The following is a 14,499-nucleotide window of genomic DNA, read 5'->3' as shown; positions in this document are numbered from 1 at the left end:
AAACTTCACTTGCAAATTACCAATATGTAGAAACGCCTGCTTCTCATCTTTCAAGGATTATTTCCTTAGAGCTGTGACGAATAAGACCCTTAAAAGTCAGAGTCTGTGTTCTTGAGACTATCATTGGTGCACTGCAGTTCTAAGGTAGAAATTCTTAGTTATGGTGCTGACTGCTTCTTTTGCTCATTATGCCTTGAAGCATATAAAAAACACAATATGGACATGGTTTAAAAAAAGTATTGTCACTTGGGCTCTTTAATACTTTTTTTTTTACAGCTTTCCCCTTAAATCTGAATTAATAAAAATCAAATGTCAATGAACTGATCTTGGCCCAGATGCTCTGCAGCTGTTAACCAGAAGGTAAGCACATTTGAGGAGTGTTCCTGACACAGAAAGAGCAAGCTAAAAAGGCAAAGCCAGTGTCATAAGGCAGAAGGATAAACACCAGATGAGTATTTTTTTTTACAATCACAAGCGTGTTCTTTATAATGGTTTGTAACTTAACTATAATGCATTTTAAATCATTGATTGTAAGAAGAAATTTTCAGTTACAACCTTCAAACTCTTTAAAAAGGGTGCCTTATTAGAAAGTGGTATTGTTTAAGCCAGTGTGGCTAACTTCATCAGGCTGGTTAGAAGGGACTTTAGCTGCTGACATACCCTCACTGACCCCCCAATGTTTCCATGGTCTCTCCAGAGAGGCGAGGGTTAAAGGGGTGATGCTGCGATGGTGGCAGCCACGGCATGACGGTGCAGGACATGACCAGTGGGCGTTGGACCATGTGGAAGTAGTTCTGTGAGTACCCAATTACTAGCCGGCCCTCGGCACCCCAGACTGGCCCCCAAAAGAGCCCCGATCTGCCCCCGCCTCTACCTCTGCCTCAGCCTCACCTGTAGAAACGGTCCTCTAACAAACTCAGGGATGCAGTCCACACACATATTTTGAAAGCACATCTACATGTGTGCTGCTTATGACCTACAACCGACCTCTCAGCAGTTTGTTTAAAATGCTCATCACAGCTTCTGGTGTGAGGCGAGCAGAGTAGAAAAATGACTGCAGTGTGCTTTGCTGTGAAGAGTTCTGTCTGTGGATGGCTGTTCTGTGTACAACAGATCAACTCCGGCTGTCAGATCATCATATTTTCAGTGTCTTGTAGAAACCATGCATCTCCCATATAAAGAACAAATCATCAAGAATTTATGTCGTTTTTTTTACTGCAGTGACTAAAAAGTCTAAAAAAAATGTGTAATGCTTAAAACTTTAAAAGGTCATAGATCTAGTTAAACATTCAAATCTTAAAATCTCATTTAAAAAGGTTGCCATTCATTTTCTTACTGAGGCACTCATTTGATGTGAAGCACCCATTCACATATCCATTAGTAATTTACAGTATTCACTCATTTACCAACCTGATCGCCAGAATAAATGTCAGCATTTTACGTTCTGCAAACTACGCTTAGGTTACATTGTATGTTATTTTACATTTCAACGTCATTTTTAATGTGTGGTTATGTTTGGGCACAAAACCACTGGTTAAGAAAAGATCACAACACTTCTGGAAATGCAGCGATGGGTCGCTAAAAAAAACTCACGTTCGGTGGCATAAACACCACTGGATATGTTACAGCGTGCGGCTAAAAGCACCCATGTTCGGTGGCGCAAGCACGGGTGGAATAGCCGGAAGAAACACCTCGATGTCTTGCTAATGAACAACTGGTTTTGTTGTTTGTTGATCTCAAACAGTGGTCTGCTGTGATGTGCAGTTTGGCAGGCATGTTGCCTCGGTGTCACACCATCCACCATCTCCTCCAACTCCTAATGACAGTCTGCTCATATACATGTATCACAACAGCGTCACACTAGGAATATGATATGACACGTATGAAACATATAAATGTTACGTATCCATGGTTTGCAGAAATGTACTATGGCAACATTTTCTTCTGGTGACTGGGCTGCGATTATAGTTACCCCACCTGCTCCCTAGTGGACATTATAAGGCATGACACAGAGCACTGAACTAAGAACATTAAATTCAATAAGAAAACTGTGACGGTGGCTTCACATCTGTGACAGTACAGCTGCTGTCATAACCTGCTGTGAAATCAGCGTTGTCAGACAGGCCTTTAATCTGACTGGTCTATTGTTTTCATTTTCACATTCATTTCATGTGCAAAAATAGTCCTGCATTTCATTCTACTGGGAATAAAAAAAAGAATCAATTTGTTTTGCAACCTGCAGACACCCTGCACTGATTCACTGATTGTTTCTCTCTTTCTTTCTTTCCCTTTTTACATTTATATTGCATTTTAGTCTGTAACCGGGATTAGAAAACACTTGCTCTATGTGGAAGACGAGGCCAGTTTTCAAATCAAAGTGGCAAAGCTGGAGATTCTGCAGGGCACTGAAGATATCATGAACATGGTCTACACTCAGCTAGCATAATCTTAACATGGCAGTATCATAAAACATTTGGAATGCATTTTCTGCATGTTGCTGTGGGTATCAGAGCAATGTTCCCTCTGATGTGGGTGCTGATTGTTCATTCAGATGTGTACCCAATGCATTTCAAATGCTGCATACAACCCCGTAAGGCACTCTTATATTGATATACAAACACACACACACACACACACACACACACACACACACACACATTTATGCCTAACCTGAGCTGTCCCTGGTCTACGTGGTCGTGACCTGTCCCACTCCCTCCCCTCGCTCTCGCACGGTTTTCAACAGTGTCTGCTGAAAAGAGTGACCGTGATCCTCACACTTTGCTCTGTTGTTTATTTCTCTCTGTTCACCACTCCTCCACTCCTTCACACATTCTTCCTCTCACTCCTACTCCTGCTCAATCTTTTCTTTTGCTCCACACGCCTTTCCTTCCCGCTGCTTAATGTCCCTGACGTGTTTGATCATGCTCACTCCTCTGCTTGTGCCGCATCATAACATGCCTAACATCCTCCTCCTTTCCTTCCTCAAAACTCGCTCTTCCTCCTTTTCCTCTTTTCCTCTTCCCATTCTGGCATACAACGGATGGATTACTGCTGTATATCTTGCTCTCTGCCTTTTCTTCTACTTGTGGTTATCTCTCACTTTCCCTCCATCTTTGTTACATTTCTCTTCACTCTTCTGCTCTGCATTCTTCTCTCTTCCTCATTCTCTGTCTTGCCCACCCACTATCACTTCTTCCTCCTTGAACCTTTGACTATCTTTATGCCTCTTCTCTCTCCTCCCTTCTCCCCGCTTTTGGGCCCCTGCCTCCCCAGGCCGGGGCTCCTACCCCCCCAGACCTTTCTGCGAGACAGCAGTCCCCTCCTCCTGCTTCTCCCCTCTCGCGCTCTAACCTCTGCTCTCTTCTGTATTCTGCTCCCTCTGGCATGGCTGTAGTGTGAGGTAAGTTCTCCGCCTCTTCCTGAATGCAGCCCCCTCCCTCAACCCCCCCCCCCCCCCCCCCCACCCTCTCTTCTTCCTGTTACACTTCGCACACTCTCCCACACTGCCACCGACACGCCCAGCCCTCCTCATCATTGCCACAGTCATCTTCATGCCCTCGCCTTAACTCAGGCCACAGGCAGGTCAACGGGCAGGCCAGCTGCTCACAGTGTCCAGGTGGAGGCTCGCTGACAAAATGATCCAACACACAAAGACAGCTCACAACAATTTTCACAACCACACAGTGAATAGAAGAATGAACAGAGCGGAAAAATCTTGAGCGATGGCAGATTTTTTGTAATGGCATCCTCTAAAAGGGTTCAGCAAATGTCACCAGATGAAAAAGTCCTAATAAATGGCGTTGAGTTTGAATGTATGCAGTTTACACAGACCTCAAGGCATTTTTAACGCGATACTTTACATGCAAATGTCAATGTGTTTGTGTGTATATGTGTGATGTAATCCATCACTATACCTATATCTGTCTGTTTGGTTTTTGCTCCTATCTGTACTGCAAACTGTTGCAGCGTTTATGACCTCGCTACTAATTTAGCAGTCGATGCGCACCATTCAGTGATCTTACTTGAAAAAAGATTGCTGCGTGTGGGTTCAAGCATTCATCAAACTTCAGCCCAAGCACTAAAAGTCTTTGTTTTACTCATTAAATAACATCAGCTGCAATGCAGGGCACCTCGCATCATTTCTTTCAAATGAAGGTCTATTTGGCAGAGGAGATTCATCTGACTAAGTTCCTCCATCCAGCTCCTTGCATGGCTTTATGGATTGACTGTTGCGACAGCTCTCCATCCCTTCTTCACTCATGGCTGTCTGTCTGTCTGTGGACAACAACAACATGACTCTGGGCCAGGAGCTCCCGCCTCACTACCCTCGCAACAAAAATGAGATCAACGAGTGCACACACTCTCAAACACATGCAGATTATCAGCCATCCCTCCCATCCGCCTTCACACTACCACCTCCACAGCATCAACCATCACACACACACCCACACACACAAACACACACACCATCTCCTACCCACCCCCACCCCTCCTGAACCCCCTGCTTCGCAGAGGCCCCCTGCCTGCCCTGGCTGCACTCCTGGCTCAATGGCACCGCCCTGCTGGATGGAAGAGGCAATGAACAGGCTAAGCAAGAGCGATCTTCCGCAGCTTTTCTCTGTGTCTCTTAGTTTCAAAACCACCCCTTTCTCTGCTCACGACCCCGCACTTTTCTGGCCTTGGTTTACTTATTTTTCTTTCCTCCCAGTGATGGCTGTTAACTCTGACCTCAAACACTCAGTGTCAGAGTTCCCCTCCCCCCAGCATCTGTGGTAGTATGTTTGTAGACTCTGTGTCCCATGTCTTGTCCTGTGACATTTGGTCTTAGATGCGTGTAGTTTACGCCGTGTTCACCATCTAGCTGCATCTCATTTGTGCAGAACGTAAACAAATCCAGTTGTGTAGAGTAGTGCCACCCATTCTCCGCGCCATGAGACCCATACAGGTGTTGAGTGTTTGAGGTTACGGCTGAAATACGGTTAAAAATGCCAGCATGAACATGGATGTGAGTGAGTACGAAAGCCGCATTCAACCATCCGTGTGTTCGCGTGCATGGATACGAGTGTGCGCATGGGAACGTGTGGATTTTTAGTGCCCTCTGCTCGGTTCACTAATGTTCACACTCCTCCTCTTCCCCCCCTCTTTCACTGTCTTTGTATCCCTCCAGCACCCGTAAACAAAACTACATGATGAACTTTGCCAGACAGACCGGCGCGCGTCACTACTACAGCCGCAAGAGGCGGGCACTGCAACAGCGTGCCTGAACCCACCAAGAAGGGATTCGCCCTCTGACCTGCCAACCACACATTGACCCGCCATGCCCATCCTTTTGCTCCTGAAGACATATCGTCCTGTCGAGTCCCGTCCACCAGCGGATTCCAATCAGCCTTAGACTTCCCTCACCCATGTCTCCCCAGCCTCCGCCGCAAACACAGGCCATCCAATCAGCTTACGCCAGCCAATCAAGGCCTTCCCAACCACACGGGTCGGCAGGAAAGAAACTCAGAAGAAAGGAGTGAAGCGGCCATTTTGTTTACTTTTTTTTTCATGGACGGTCGGGGTTTCTGGTTGTTTTCTAATTGTTGCTGTGGTTCCTCTGATTCCTGTTCCCACCTCCCTCTGGCTTACCTCCCCGTCACCTCCCCCTCCTCCTCCTCATCCTCCTTTTCCTACCACACTGTGAAATTGAGAGATAATATATCACTGCTGAACTGACCAGCCGATCGGAGAGTTGCCTCCCAGTTCCACTGAGCCGTCGAGAGGGAGGGCCGCTCCACTGCCGCCAACCAGTACGCCAGGAGAACGACCACAACGATGATACTGACCATTAAGAGGAATAACGGTGATGAAGAAGCTCAAAAAAGAAAAAGAAAAAAAAAAGAGTACTGTGTTCTTGCTGTTCTGTGTGTCTGTGGGTTCTTTTTGTGATGAGTTGACTGTGGTGTTCTGTTCATTTGTTTGTTCGTTTTCTACTAATTCATATGCTTTTAAGCGGGGGAGGGGAGGGGGGTGCTGGGTTCTGTTTCCTTTTCCTCGTTTATCTGTAATGGATGTGGGCAGGGCGGAGAAAAAGCCCGCCATCCACAGGAAGAAGTAACGAAAGAACGATTTGCACGACAGGAAAAGGAGAAAAAAATTAAAGACTGGACATTGAATTTTGTTGTTTTTTTTTAAAATCATTTTTTATATATGTTGGTTCCCGAAAATACAGATATTTATGGTAAATGGTTCTTCACGTAACCTATTTAAGATGCACTGTGCGTGAAATCTGTATGTTTTTTTCTAGTGTTAAGTTATTAGGCAGTCGAGTCCGGCTCTCAGACTGCATCATCTCCCCTCTTCTTTCTCTTCCCTCTTCTCATGTGCTGTTTCCCCCCTTCCCATCCCTCTCTCTCTCTCTCTCTCTCTCTCTCTCTCTCTCTCTCTCTCTCTCTCTATCTATCTATCTATCTATCTATCTATCTCTGCTGATTTCTGATACCTGGAGGTGAGGCTCTATTAGTGTTGTTTTTTGAAGTCTGTGTAATATGGACCCTCTGCCCTCAGTGTAACTCCAGTATAGCAATCTCCTGTATATATATGTATATCCACTATGGGGAGACCCAGCAGCCTTATTAAAGGGAAATAAAGAACTGTCCAAACCTCATACTGTACACATCGTTTGAGCTGCTCTCTTTCATTCTAAACAGCTGAGCCTGGCATTTCTTATTACTTTTCTTATTGTCAATAAATATCAGCAATGACTAAGTTTACATGCACAGAATATTCAGTTTTTGCCCTAAAATGTGGGCTGAAATGTGGGCTTCTCTTTTGGGCATGCACCCCAGCTTTGCAAACTGTTAGCTAGTGGAGAGAGCTGACCCTAAACAGCTAAAAATTCTAGCTAAGATGCATATTCTGAATGCATTGTAAGCCCTGTACATGTCCAAAGAATACACCTCAAACCCAATATTAGTTTTGTACCAAACTGTGTTCCCCTGTCAGTAGTGTTTCCCTCCTAGCACCCTGTTTGTAGTTAGAGTTGGGGCTAATGGTTTGGTTCAGGTATCGGTAGAGGGAAACACGTATTGACGTGAAAACAGTCTTAGGCATGTCCCACTTGTCGTAATCGGAAAATTCATCAGAAAAAGGTCTATTTCAGAGTATCCAAAAACATTATGCTCTTTACACACCCCGCATCAAATCCAGAATATTGTCATTTTCTGAATCTCACTGGGTAATAGTGTGCATGTAAACCTAGTTAAGGATACAGTATGTCTTTCAGTACTTTCCAACACTCCCTCACTGCCCATAGTACTTAAGCTGTTTCCCACTAAAAATAAACTCAAGATAAACTGAAGTGCCTGTGTTCACTGAGGTGAAGTGACATGTCACTAAATAGGAAAGTGTGGCTCATTGATGGTTGTTTTAAATAGTTTTTGGAAAACAGTGGTGCTCTCTGGCACAGAGGAATAGATTTTATCAGAATAAGGAAACACGTATTTGTTGACAATAGGAAAAATATGTTGCCAACCTCAACTGGTGTGTGTATGTTGGTGTGAGAACCCCCCCACCAAAAAAAACAATATTACTATTCAAATTTTTATTTATAAACATTAAAACATGATAAAAAATGATTTTCTGTTACCAAAATTTTGTCAAAAAACATGTTGAAATCATGAAGCCATCTCCTTGATGCACACCTCAGTGTCTTCAGACTGGGTGTTCACCAAATATCTCTGCAGGCCCTCTGCATTACTTCATGCTGAGGCAGCAGAGCGCTGCTTACTCATCTTGAACCATATAAGCATATTTCCCCTCAACGTGAAACTCTAAAGATACTCGTAACATAGATGTCTTCAGTCACCAGCTGACGACCATCACAACTGCAGTCATGAGTGTTACAGTGATGGAGAGGGATTTGGCTGCGATGCCCAGGCAGGAGTTACAGTGCGGCTTGTCACAGCAGTCATAGGTCATGGTGTAGACGGTTCCTTTGACTCGGATGCTGTGCACTTGGCTGCAGTCCTTCTTTGCCATGCAGCCCCTGGTGGACAGGGCGCTGTGGTTGCCATAGCGACCATCCCCCTTGTAGCACAGCTCGTCAGGGGGGCACTCAGTCACAATGAGCTCAAATGTGTGCTCCTTTTCCAGGATGGGGCTGTAGTAGCAGAGCAGGTTGTCACAGAGCAGCGAGGGGAGGAGAAGGTAGAGCCACAACACAGCAACGTGCAGGAGCTGCAACATGTTCGGCCTGTAAGTTAAAGAGACGCATTTGGTATTTTACTGACTTGTTGACCAAATACTGTGATTATAAAATATAAAAATCACAACTTAAAGAGTACATCAGGGGCCTAACAATCTGAGAACACTCCCAGAGAGCTCCTAACTTAACTTAAAACTTTCTGACAAGGAGTTGTTTTACTTTTACCATATTGAGGAGGTGTGGTGGACCTGTTTCTAGTTATGACACACTTCTTTAATAGATGTTATTGGTAGATCAAAAAAGGTGTGTGGTGGACACCCAGTGGAAAAGAAATGAATTGCATTAAAAAATGAGACTGAAAGCATTGTATTAGTTAGTGTGATCACTCTGCTGATTGAAGGTCAAGACAGACCAAATGCTGCAGTGTAACATTTTTCCAATTTCTAAATATCTTATGTCATCTCTTTATTTTTGGTGTTATATCAATATTTAATTGGATGGGAGATGAGAGCGGATCTCCAATGAGAATCTACAGAAACCACAAACATTTTCCCTGCACAATCTCATCTGCAGCATTTCAGCATTTGGAGAAGTTTCTCCAAATTCTTTGTCTTTCTACTATTTTCTCCTCTGCAAGAAACTCTTAGGCCTCATAAAAGTCCTCCTTCCTAATCATAATAGTCATTCACCGTAGGAGCTCTGTTAAGGGCTGAAGTGCTTTGTAAATTACTTATCTTTACCACGATCTAGTCTCACCTTTAAGGGGGAAACTCTTATAAAACTTAATGAATCGAACATGGTAATTTCTAAGATTTTCATCACTAGGAGCAACCCTTTATACTAGGAGGTTTTGTGAGTGAAGACCCACTTCCTTAAAGCTGTTTTTGTCAGCTACATAAACACTAGATCTGACACATATTACAACTCATTTAAAGCCTTTTTAGCTTATATACATTTTAAGTTCCACTCCCCCAGTTTGCAAATTTTCCATTAAATATTTGTGATCTCAGAGCCAAGATCAAGTCACGTCACTTGAGTAATTATCTTAAACTGTTTTTCTTTTTTCAAGACCAAGACCTGAAGCCAAATAAATTCAGGAAGTTAGTAATATCTCAGCCTTCATTCAGTGCGCAGGTGTCAACCATCTGCACTGATTATCACTTTCAAAAATGTCAAAGCTGTAAAGGTAGAACCTGATGGCAAATAATTTGAGTGTGCAACTTAAAACAAAAAAAAAACATTGTTATTAATACTCACCTGCACATTTTAAAGCTTTAACAGGTGAAACTTTTCAGAGCTTCTCCTGCTGAACTCTGATCTCCCCACTGACTCCAGACCTTCCTGTACAGGCCACACCTTCAAGCACACCTGCTTATAAAATCCACACAAAGGGACTAAAGCAAGTGGGAGGCTTAATCATGGTGCTTTTATTTTTGCTACATTCATCAGTTACCACAGAGATAATGTCAGCATTTACTCTGTTAAACCAGGAGGTTGGCTGACAACTCCACCTTTTACTCCCTGGAGATAAAATGTAATCACACAAAACACTGACAATTCATTCTGTTTCGGATTCACACAATAATTTAGCAAAAATCACAAACATTTGAACAAATGTTAGCGACCTCGTGGAGATTTGGGAAAGCGCCTGTGGCTAACAGGCCTCTCCCCAGCCCTCTACAAGCAGTTATGATGCAGTGGCAGGTAATGTGGAGCTCACTGATGATGTGTAATTTGCACATGAATCCGAAGGCTCCTCTCTCAGAACATTAGTGATGTTAATGTGATATATTTTGTCTATGATCATTCCCAGCAGTGTCTTCAGTTTGGTGTCAGACTTTGGCCGGCTGTTGCATTTGTCTTTGCAGCAGCAGGTGTGGCTGACGTTGTACTTGACCCCCTGATAAGAGATGATTTTGTGAGAGCCACAGAGTTCAGCGTCCACGCAGCCCTGAGCGGACAGGATGTGGAGGGAGCCATAATGGCCTCTGGAGCTGGAACAGCGCTGATCATGCAGACACTGGCTGGTGATGTTGGGGCAGGACTTGCCTTTGTGCTGCAGAGGACAGTAGTAACACAGCAGGCTGTCCAGACTCAGAGCCGGGAGGACCAGAGCAGTGGCCAACAGGATGGAGCTCAGGAACCAGTGTGGTCCCAACAGATGGAGATCTAGACTGATGTAAATACACACACACATTTAGTCATATGCGACAGTTAGGGGTTTGGATTGTTTGTTTAGATGCACTGTTCACCTGCTCTTTCTTTGTGATCCCATCTCCCTGCATGTAAAAAATCCCTGCAACATGTGAAGATGTGTCAACCTGAGGAGCCTCCAAACACCAGCAAAGCCTCTGATTACCAAGCAGGAACAGGTGTGTCTCTAAAGCTTTTTGAGCTTACAGTTTCTCTCACTTGCTTGAACACATTTATCCATTTGGAAGCGATATTTTCAGAACAGTTCACACGCAGGCCTAAACTAAGAGTCACTGGCACAAATTTTGTTTGCAGAATGCTCCAACATTAAAAATCTTAAAAACGTGCAACAAAAGCAAATATTTCCATCCAACAACAAAACCTGAGGTTAAATGTATATATTCTTTCAATCATTAAGCTATAGACAACAAAATACAGCTATCAATATTATATGTTCAACCTTAATTTGTCATATGTGCCTGTGCAAGTTGTTGATACTTAACATAGTTATAGTATGTGCCAAAAGTAAGCATGCATATCACAGAATTCCAAAGATGATTTTACTAGAGACAACAAACCCTGCTGCACTGCACTGCGAAAAAAATACAGATTTTCTAAATAAGTGCTCTTCATCGCATTCATTAGTTTTACGTGCCTGTGGCCTCTTTGATCCATGCTTGCAAATAGCAACACTGAGGTGGCATATTTCACAGATGGATGAGGGGTGGTTGCTGATTTAGAAGTTGTGCAAATGAGTTTCATACAGGTACTTTAGAGAATCATGATTATGCAAGTAATTTCTGTCAGCTGTCAATAGATGTTTTCTTTTCAGTAAAATCCAGTTAGTCCAATGGAGGTGCGGGTCTTTCTGTGAGATCTGTGTTAACTGTTTTTGCAAAGGCGGTGAAAACTATGTGAAACCAGTGAAAAAGTGTTGTGCTGCACTAAAAGGGTGATGACAAAGATTATTATTGTTAGTTTCATTGAAGGAATGCTTCACCCACAAAATGACCATTTGTAAATCAGTCAGTCATGTTACCTTTATTCCGTGAAGATTTTTTTTTTTTTGCATGCTTCCACCGAAAACATTAAACATTTGGATTGATATTTTGATTGGGGGCTGTGCTTAACAACAGCAAAACCATATCAAAGCATCTTATTACAAACTCTCACTCAACTTGTGCAATATAATCTAGGTCTCATTTATCCATTTAGCAGAGGTGCAAACTTGTCACCTTTTGATGAAAATCACCATTTTGAAACCAGAATAGGTCATCTGTGTGATTTGTGCAGATCGATGAGTAACTATGTCCTCTCAGACCCTCCCTGGGTCACTGAGTGATGAAGTAAATGAGGTCAGGCTGCTGAATACTTTGCTACAAACTGTCATTTTACTGCAGTAAAAGTACAAATAATACCATACTGTGAAAGTACTGAAAATAAAAGTCCTGCATTCAAATTGCACAAAAGTACAAGTAACTATGTCAGTATTATCAGCAAGATGTAGTAGAAGTAGAAGTACTCAATGTAAAAGTAATCACTGTAAAGCAGAAATAATACTTGTCAGTGTTTTATTATTCTACTTGATGTTTTTGGATTAATATTACAGCTGCATTAATGTTTATGTGTCATTTCCTGCTGTGGGTGTGTATGGTTGTGCTCATTCAAACTCCCTTATATACTCTTGGGTAATTTAAAATACACCCCCAAAGAATTTGTATCCTGCGTTTGCTCAGCACTTCCCAACACACATGCATTTTCTCTAAAACCTTACTATTTAAAACTGAACTGAAAGTTAAACTTATGTATGCTTCCTTCAAAGTCAGATTTATACCTTATTTTTAGAGGGTAAAGACTTAGACATACTATTTCAGAGGTAGTGAGAGTTTGTAAACAGATACTTTGATGTAGTTTTGCTGTTTAATCGATAAAAAAAAATCAATATGTTTAGTGTTACTGATTGATTTGCAAATCACAATCATTTTGCTAGTAAAGTATTCTTTTAAGTGTGTCTTAGCAATCTATAGATTTTAAACCATAAATAATTTTGTAAAAACACACACAAAACAAATAGCTTTTAAATTGTATCTTAGCTTTTAGTTTATTACCTAAAAATAGCATTTTCCTTTATCCTTCAAACACTTTGTTCAGTCTTTAAAAAAACAAAGAATCAACTCTGGCATAAGACAGGATTATAGTGCCATCTGCTGTCTGCTGCTCTGCTAAAAATCTGGCATGAGGAAAGACGGTGTTCATAGCTGTTAAACGTCACCCAGATGTTGTTTTTAAACTTCATGAAGCAGCCAGTAAAGCATCTGCAGTAAAAAATATAAAGGGAGAAATCATCCTCTAATTGGACACATTCTTCTTTCTTTCTTGATTTTCTCTTCATGTTCCATAGAAAGATGAAAATGAGAGCTTTCCCTCCTTGTACAGAGGTTCCTGAAAACCAGATAAATTCTGGATAAGTTACATGATAGAAAACTGAGGTATATTGTTAATGATGTATGTAAAGTTTTAGTTGTTTGCTCACAGCCAGCTCCTCCTCCTCCTCTCTGTCAGTGTCCTCCCACTCTTCTTGGTCCTCTGTGGGATCGTAGCTGTACAGAGGAATCAATCTATGGCGCAGCTCATCTAACCTGAAACAAAACACACAAAAGAAACCAAATTGTGACAGAACATAAAAGATGCCAAATTGATCTGAAAGTGATGATTAAACCACAGAAACCAGCTAACCTTGACTTCCTCCGCACATAAACAACCTGAGGAGAAGCACAACAATAAAAACTTAAAGATAAACGGACAGTATGATGCAGTCATGTGAAATCAAATAAGCAGAACTACTCTTACCATTGCCACCACACATCCAATCAGCATGAGAAGTACAGCGGGGATGAGCGCATAGTAACCAATGAATCCAGGTTTGGGTTTTGGGGGTGAAATGTGGGGAGTTGTGTGGTTGAAATGCATTTCTTATTGCTCGAGCTCCCCCCTCATACAGTACACCACTCTGCTTCGTGCACCTCCGCTGACACCTTTGTGACACATTCAGTGGAGTGCCGCTGCTGTCATTCCCACTGAAAGGCCACGCTGGGCTTTCTCAACACCAGAAGAGTCATTATTGCTATACAGAGTCAAACAGCACACACAGATTACTAAGAGATTTATGACCCAAGAATCAGCACATATGACTGTTTCAAATGATCAAGTGTAAACAGACTCTTCTGTAACGATTCCTCAGCTAAAAACGTAACCGAGTGATTTAATCTTACCTTATGTGTCGTATGTGGAGTACGGGAACTCACATTTCCTTCTTGTTGCTTTCATTTCCCTTTACAGAAGAGACGCAGGGCTCACATACCTCAACCTGCTCAATGACATTCCTGACGGAGGATGTAATGTAATCTGAGTTTAGTTGAACTGGATAGATGTGTTTATTACATACATCACAAGTTGTGTTGTTTAAAAATTGTTATCACAAATGCATTGTAGTTTTCCAGAGTAAGTACTACACAATGGCACGATAAGTTATTCTGCTTATTGCTTAAAATTCAAAGAAGTATCTTTAACTGTGTCTGTATTATTTTGTAAATTTGATGTTGGAGCTAACTTATCTATAGATCCTGAGTATACACACACAGGGTTCCTGCTGGTCCAAGAAGAAGATTATTATTTTTTGGACTTTATGCCTTCATCAGATAGGACAGCTACAGTGTGGAAGGAGGAAATAGAGGGGATGACATGCAGCAAAGGGCCAGAACTAAACCCCTGCAGCAAGGACACAACCTCATCACATAAGGTGCCTGCTCCACCAGCTGAGCCACAAGGTGTCCCAAAATCAGTCATTCAAAAGTCTTCAAAATGCTCGTACTTGTGAAGTAGGATTTTATTTTATATTTTTTATTTTAATCGACTTTTCTTTCCAATAATTAACCTAATTTGTCTCAAATTAATGTCATGGAGATCAGGATTGTAAAACTAATAACACAGATTTTGTTTCTGGCGTGGATGCTCAGAGCAGAGGATCTGCTGTCAGCTAGCCAGCTGTCACTGTACTGATGACATAAAATCTGCAATTTGACCAAGATTTAATGGCATAACTGAAACTGGTACAAGAAGAT

General features: G+C 42.2%; 3 protein-coding genes and 1 pseudogene across 4 annotated transcripts in view; 1 reads left to right on the top strand and 3 right to left on the bottom strand.

Moving 5' to 3' along the window:
- reln (reelin) overlaps window positions 1-6,640 on the top strand; it is a 114,914-nt gene extending 108,274 nt beyond the window's left edge. The window contains exons 63-65 of one of the 2 annotated variants that reach the window (XM_042495700.1): window positions 698-796; window positions 3,395-3,400; window positions 5,168-6,640. In XM_042495700.1, coding sequence (XP_042351634.1) covers window positions 698-796; window positions 3,395-3,400; window positions 5,168-5,264 — 202 coding nt within the window. In that variant the 3' untranslated portion in view covers window positions 5,265-6,640. The remainder of the gene's footprint in view (window positions 1-697; window positions 797-3,394; window positions 3,401-5,167) is intronic. The other variant, XM_042495701.1, reaches the window with a different exon arrangement.
- A 1,011-nt stretch (window positions 6,641-7,651) lies between these two features.
- Window positions 7,652-9,540, bottom strand: LOC121950548 (protein Bouncer-like). The gene is made up of 2 exons (XM_042496581.1): window positions 9,443-9,540; window positions 7,652-8,233 (listed from the first exon to the last, which is right to left on the bottom strand). Exons 1-2 carry the CDS (start codon window positions 9,448-9,450, stop codon window positions 7,843-7,845), a joined length of 399 nt encoding a protein of 132 aa, XP_042352515.1. The 5' UTR covers window positions 9,451-9,540; the 3' UTR covers window positions 7,652-7,842.
- Window positions 9,541-9,592: 52 nt separating this feature from the next.
- LOC121950547 (protein Bouncer-like) lies at window positions 9,593-10,548 on the bottom strand. The gene is made up of 2 exons (XM_042496580.1): window positions 10,438-10,548; window positions 9,593-10,359 (listed from the first exon to the last, which is right to left on the bottom strand). The coding sequence occupies exons 1-2, from the start codon at window positions 10,488-10,490 to the stop codon at window positions 9,873-9,875; spliced, it is 540 nt and encodes a 179-aa protein (XP_042352514.1). The 5' UTR covers window positions 10,491-10,548; the 3' UTR covers window positions 9,593-9,872.
- Window positions 10,549-12,558: 2,010 nt separating this feature from the next.
- Window positions 12,559-13,710, bottom strand: LOC121949705 (annotated as a pseudogene).
- Window positions 13,711-14,499: the final 789 nt, after the last annotated feature.

Source organism: Plectropomus leopardus, chromosome 11 (genome assembly GCF_008729295.1).
Source record: "Plectropomus leopardus isolate mb chromosome 11, YSFRI_Pleo_2.0, whole genome shotgun sequence".
NCBI classification, from domain to species: domain Eukaryota; kingdom Metazoa; phylum Chordata; class Actinopteri; order Perciformes; family Serranidae; genus Plectropomus; species Plectropomus leopardus.
Note: the sequence above shows the minus strand (reverse complement) of the source record. Positions and strands in the feature narration are given on the sequence as shown.

What these genes read in the sequence shown, in the direction of transcription:
- LOC121950547 (XM_042496580.1), bottom strand. Translation starts at nt 10,490, where the DNA reads ATGTTGCAGGGATTTTTTACATGCAGGGAGATGGGATCACAAAGAAAG. An exon ending in GGATCACAAAGAAAGAGCAG is followed by an intron (nt 10,360 to 10,437) that starts GTGAACAGTGCA and finishes TATTTACATCAG; the next exon opens with TCTAGATCTCCATCTGTTGG.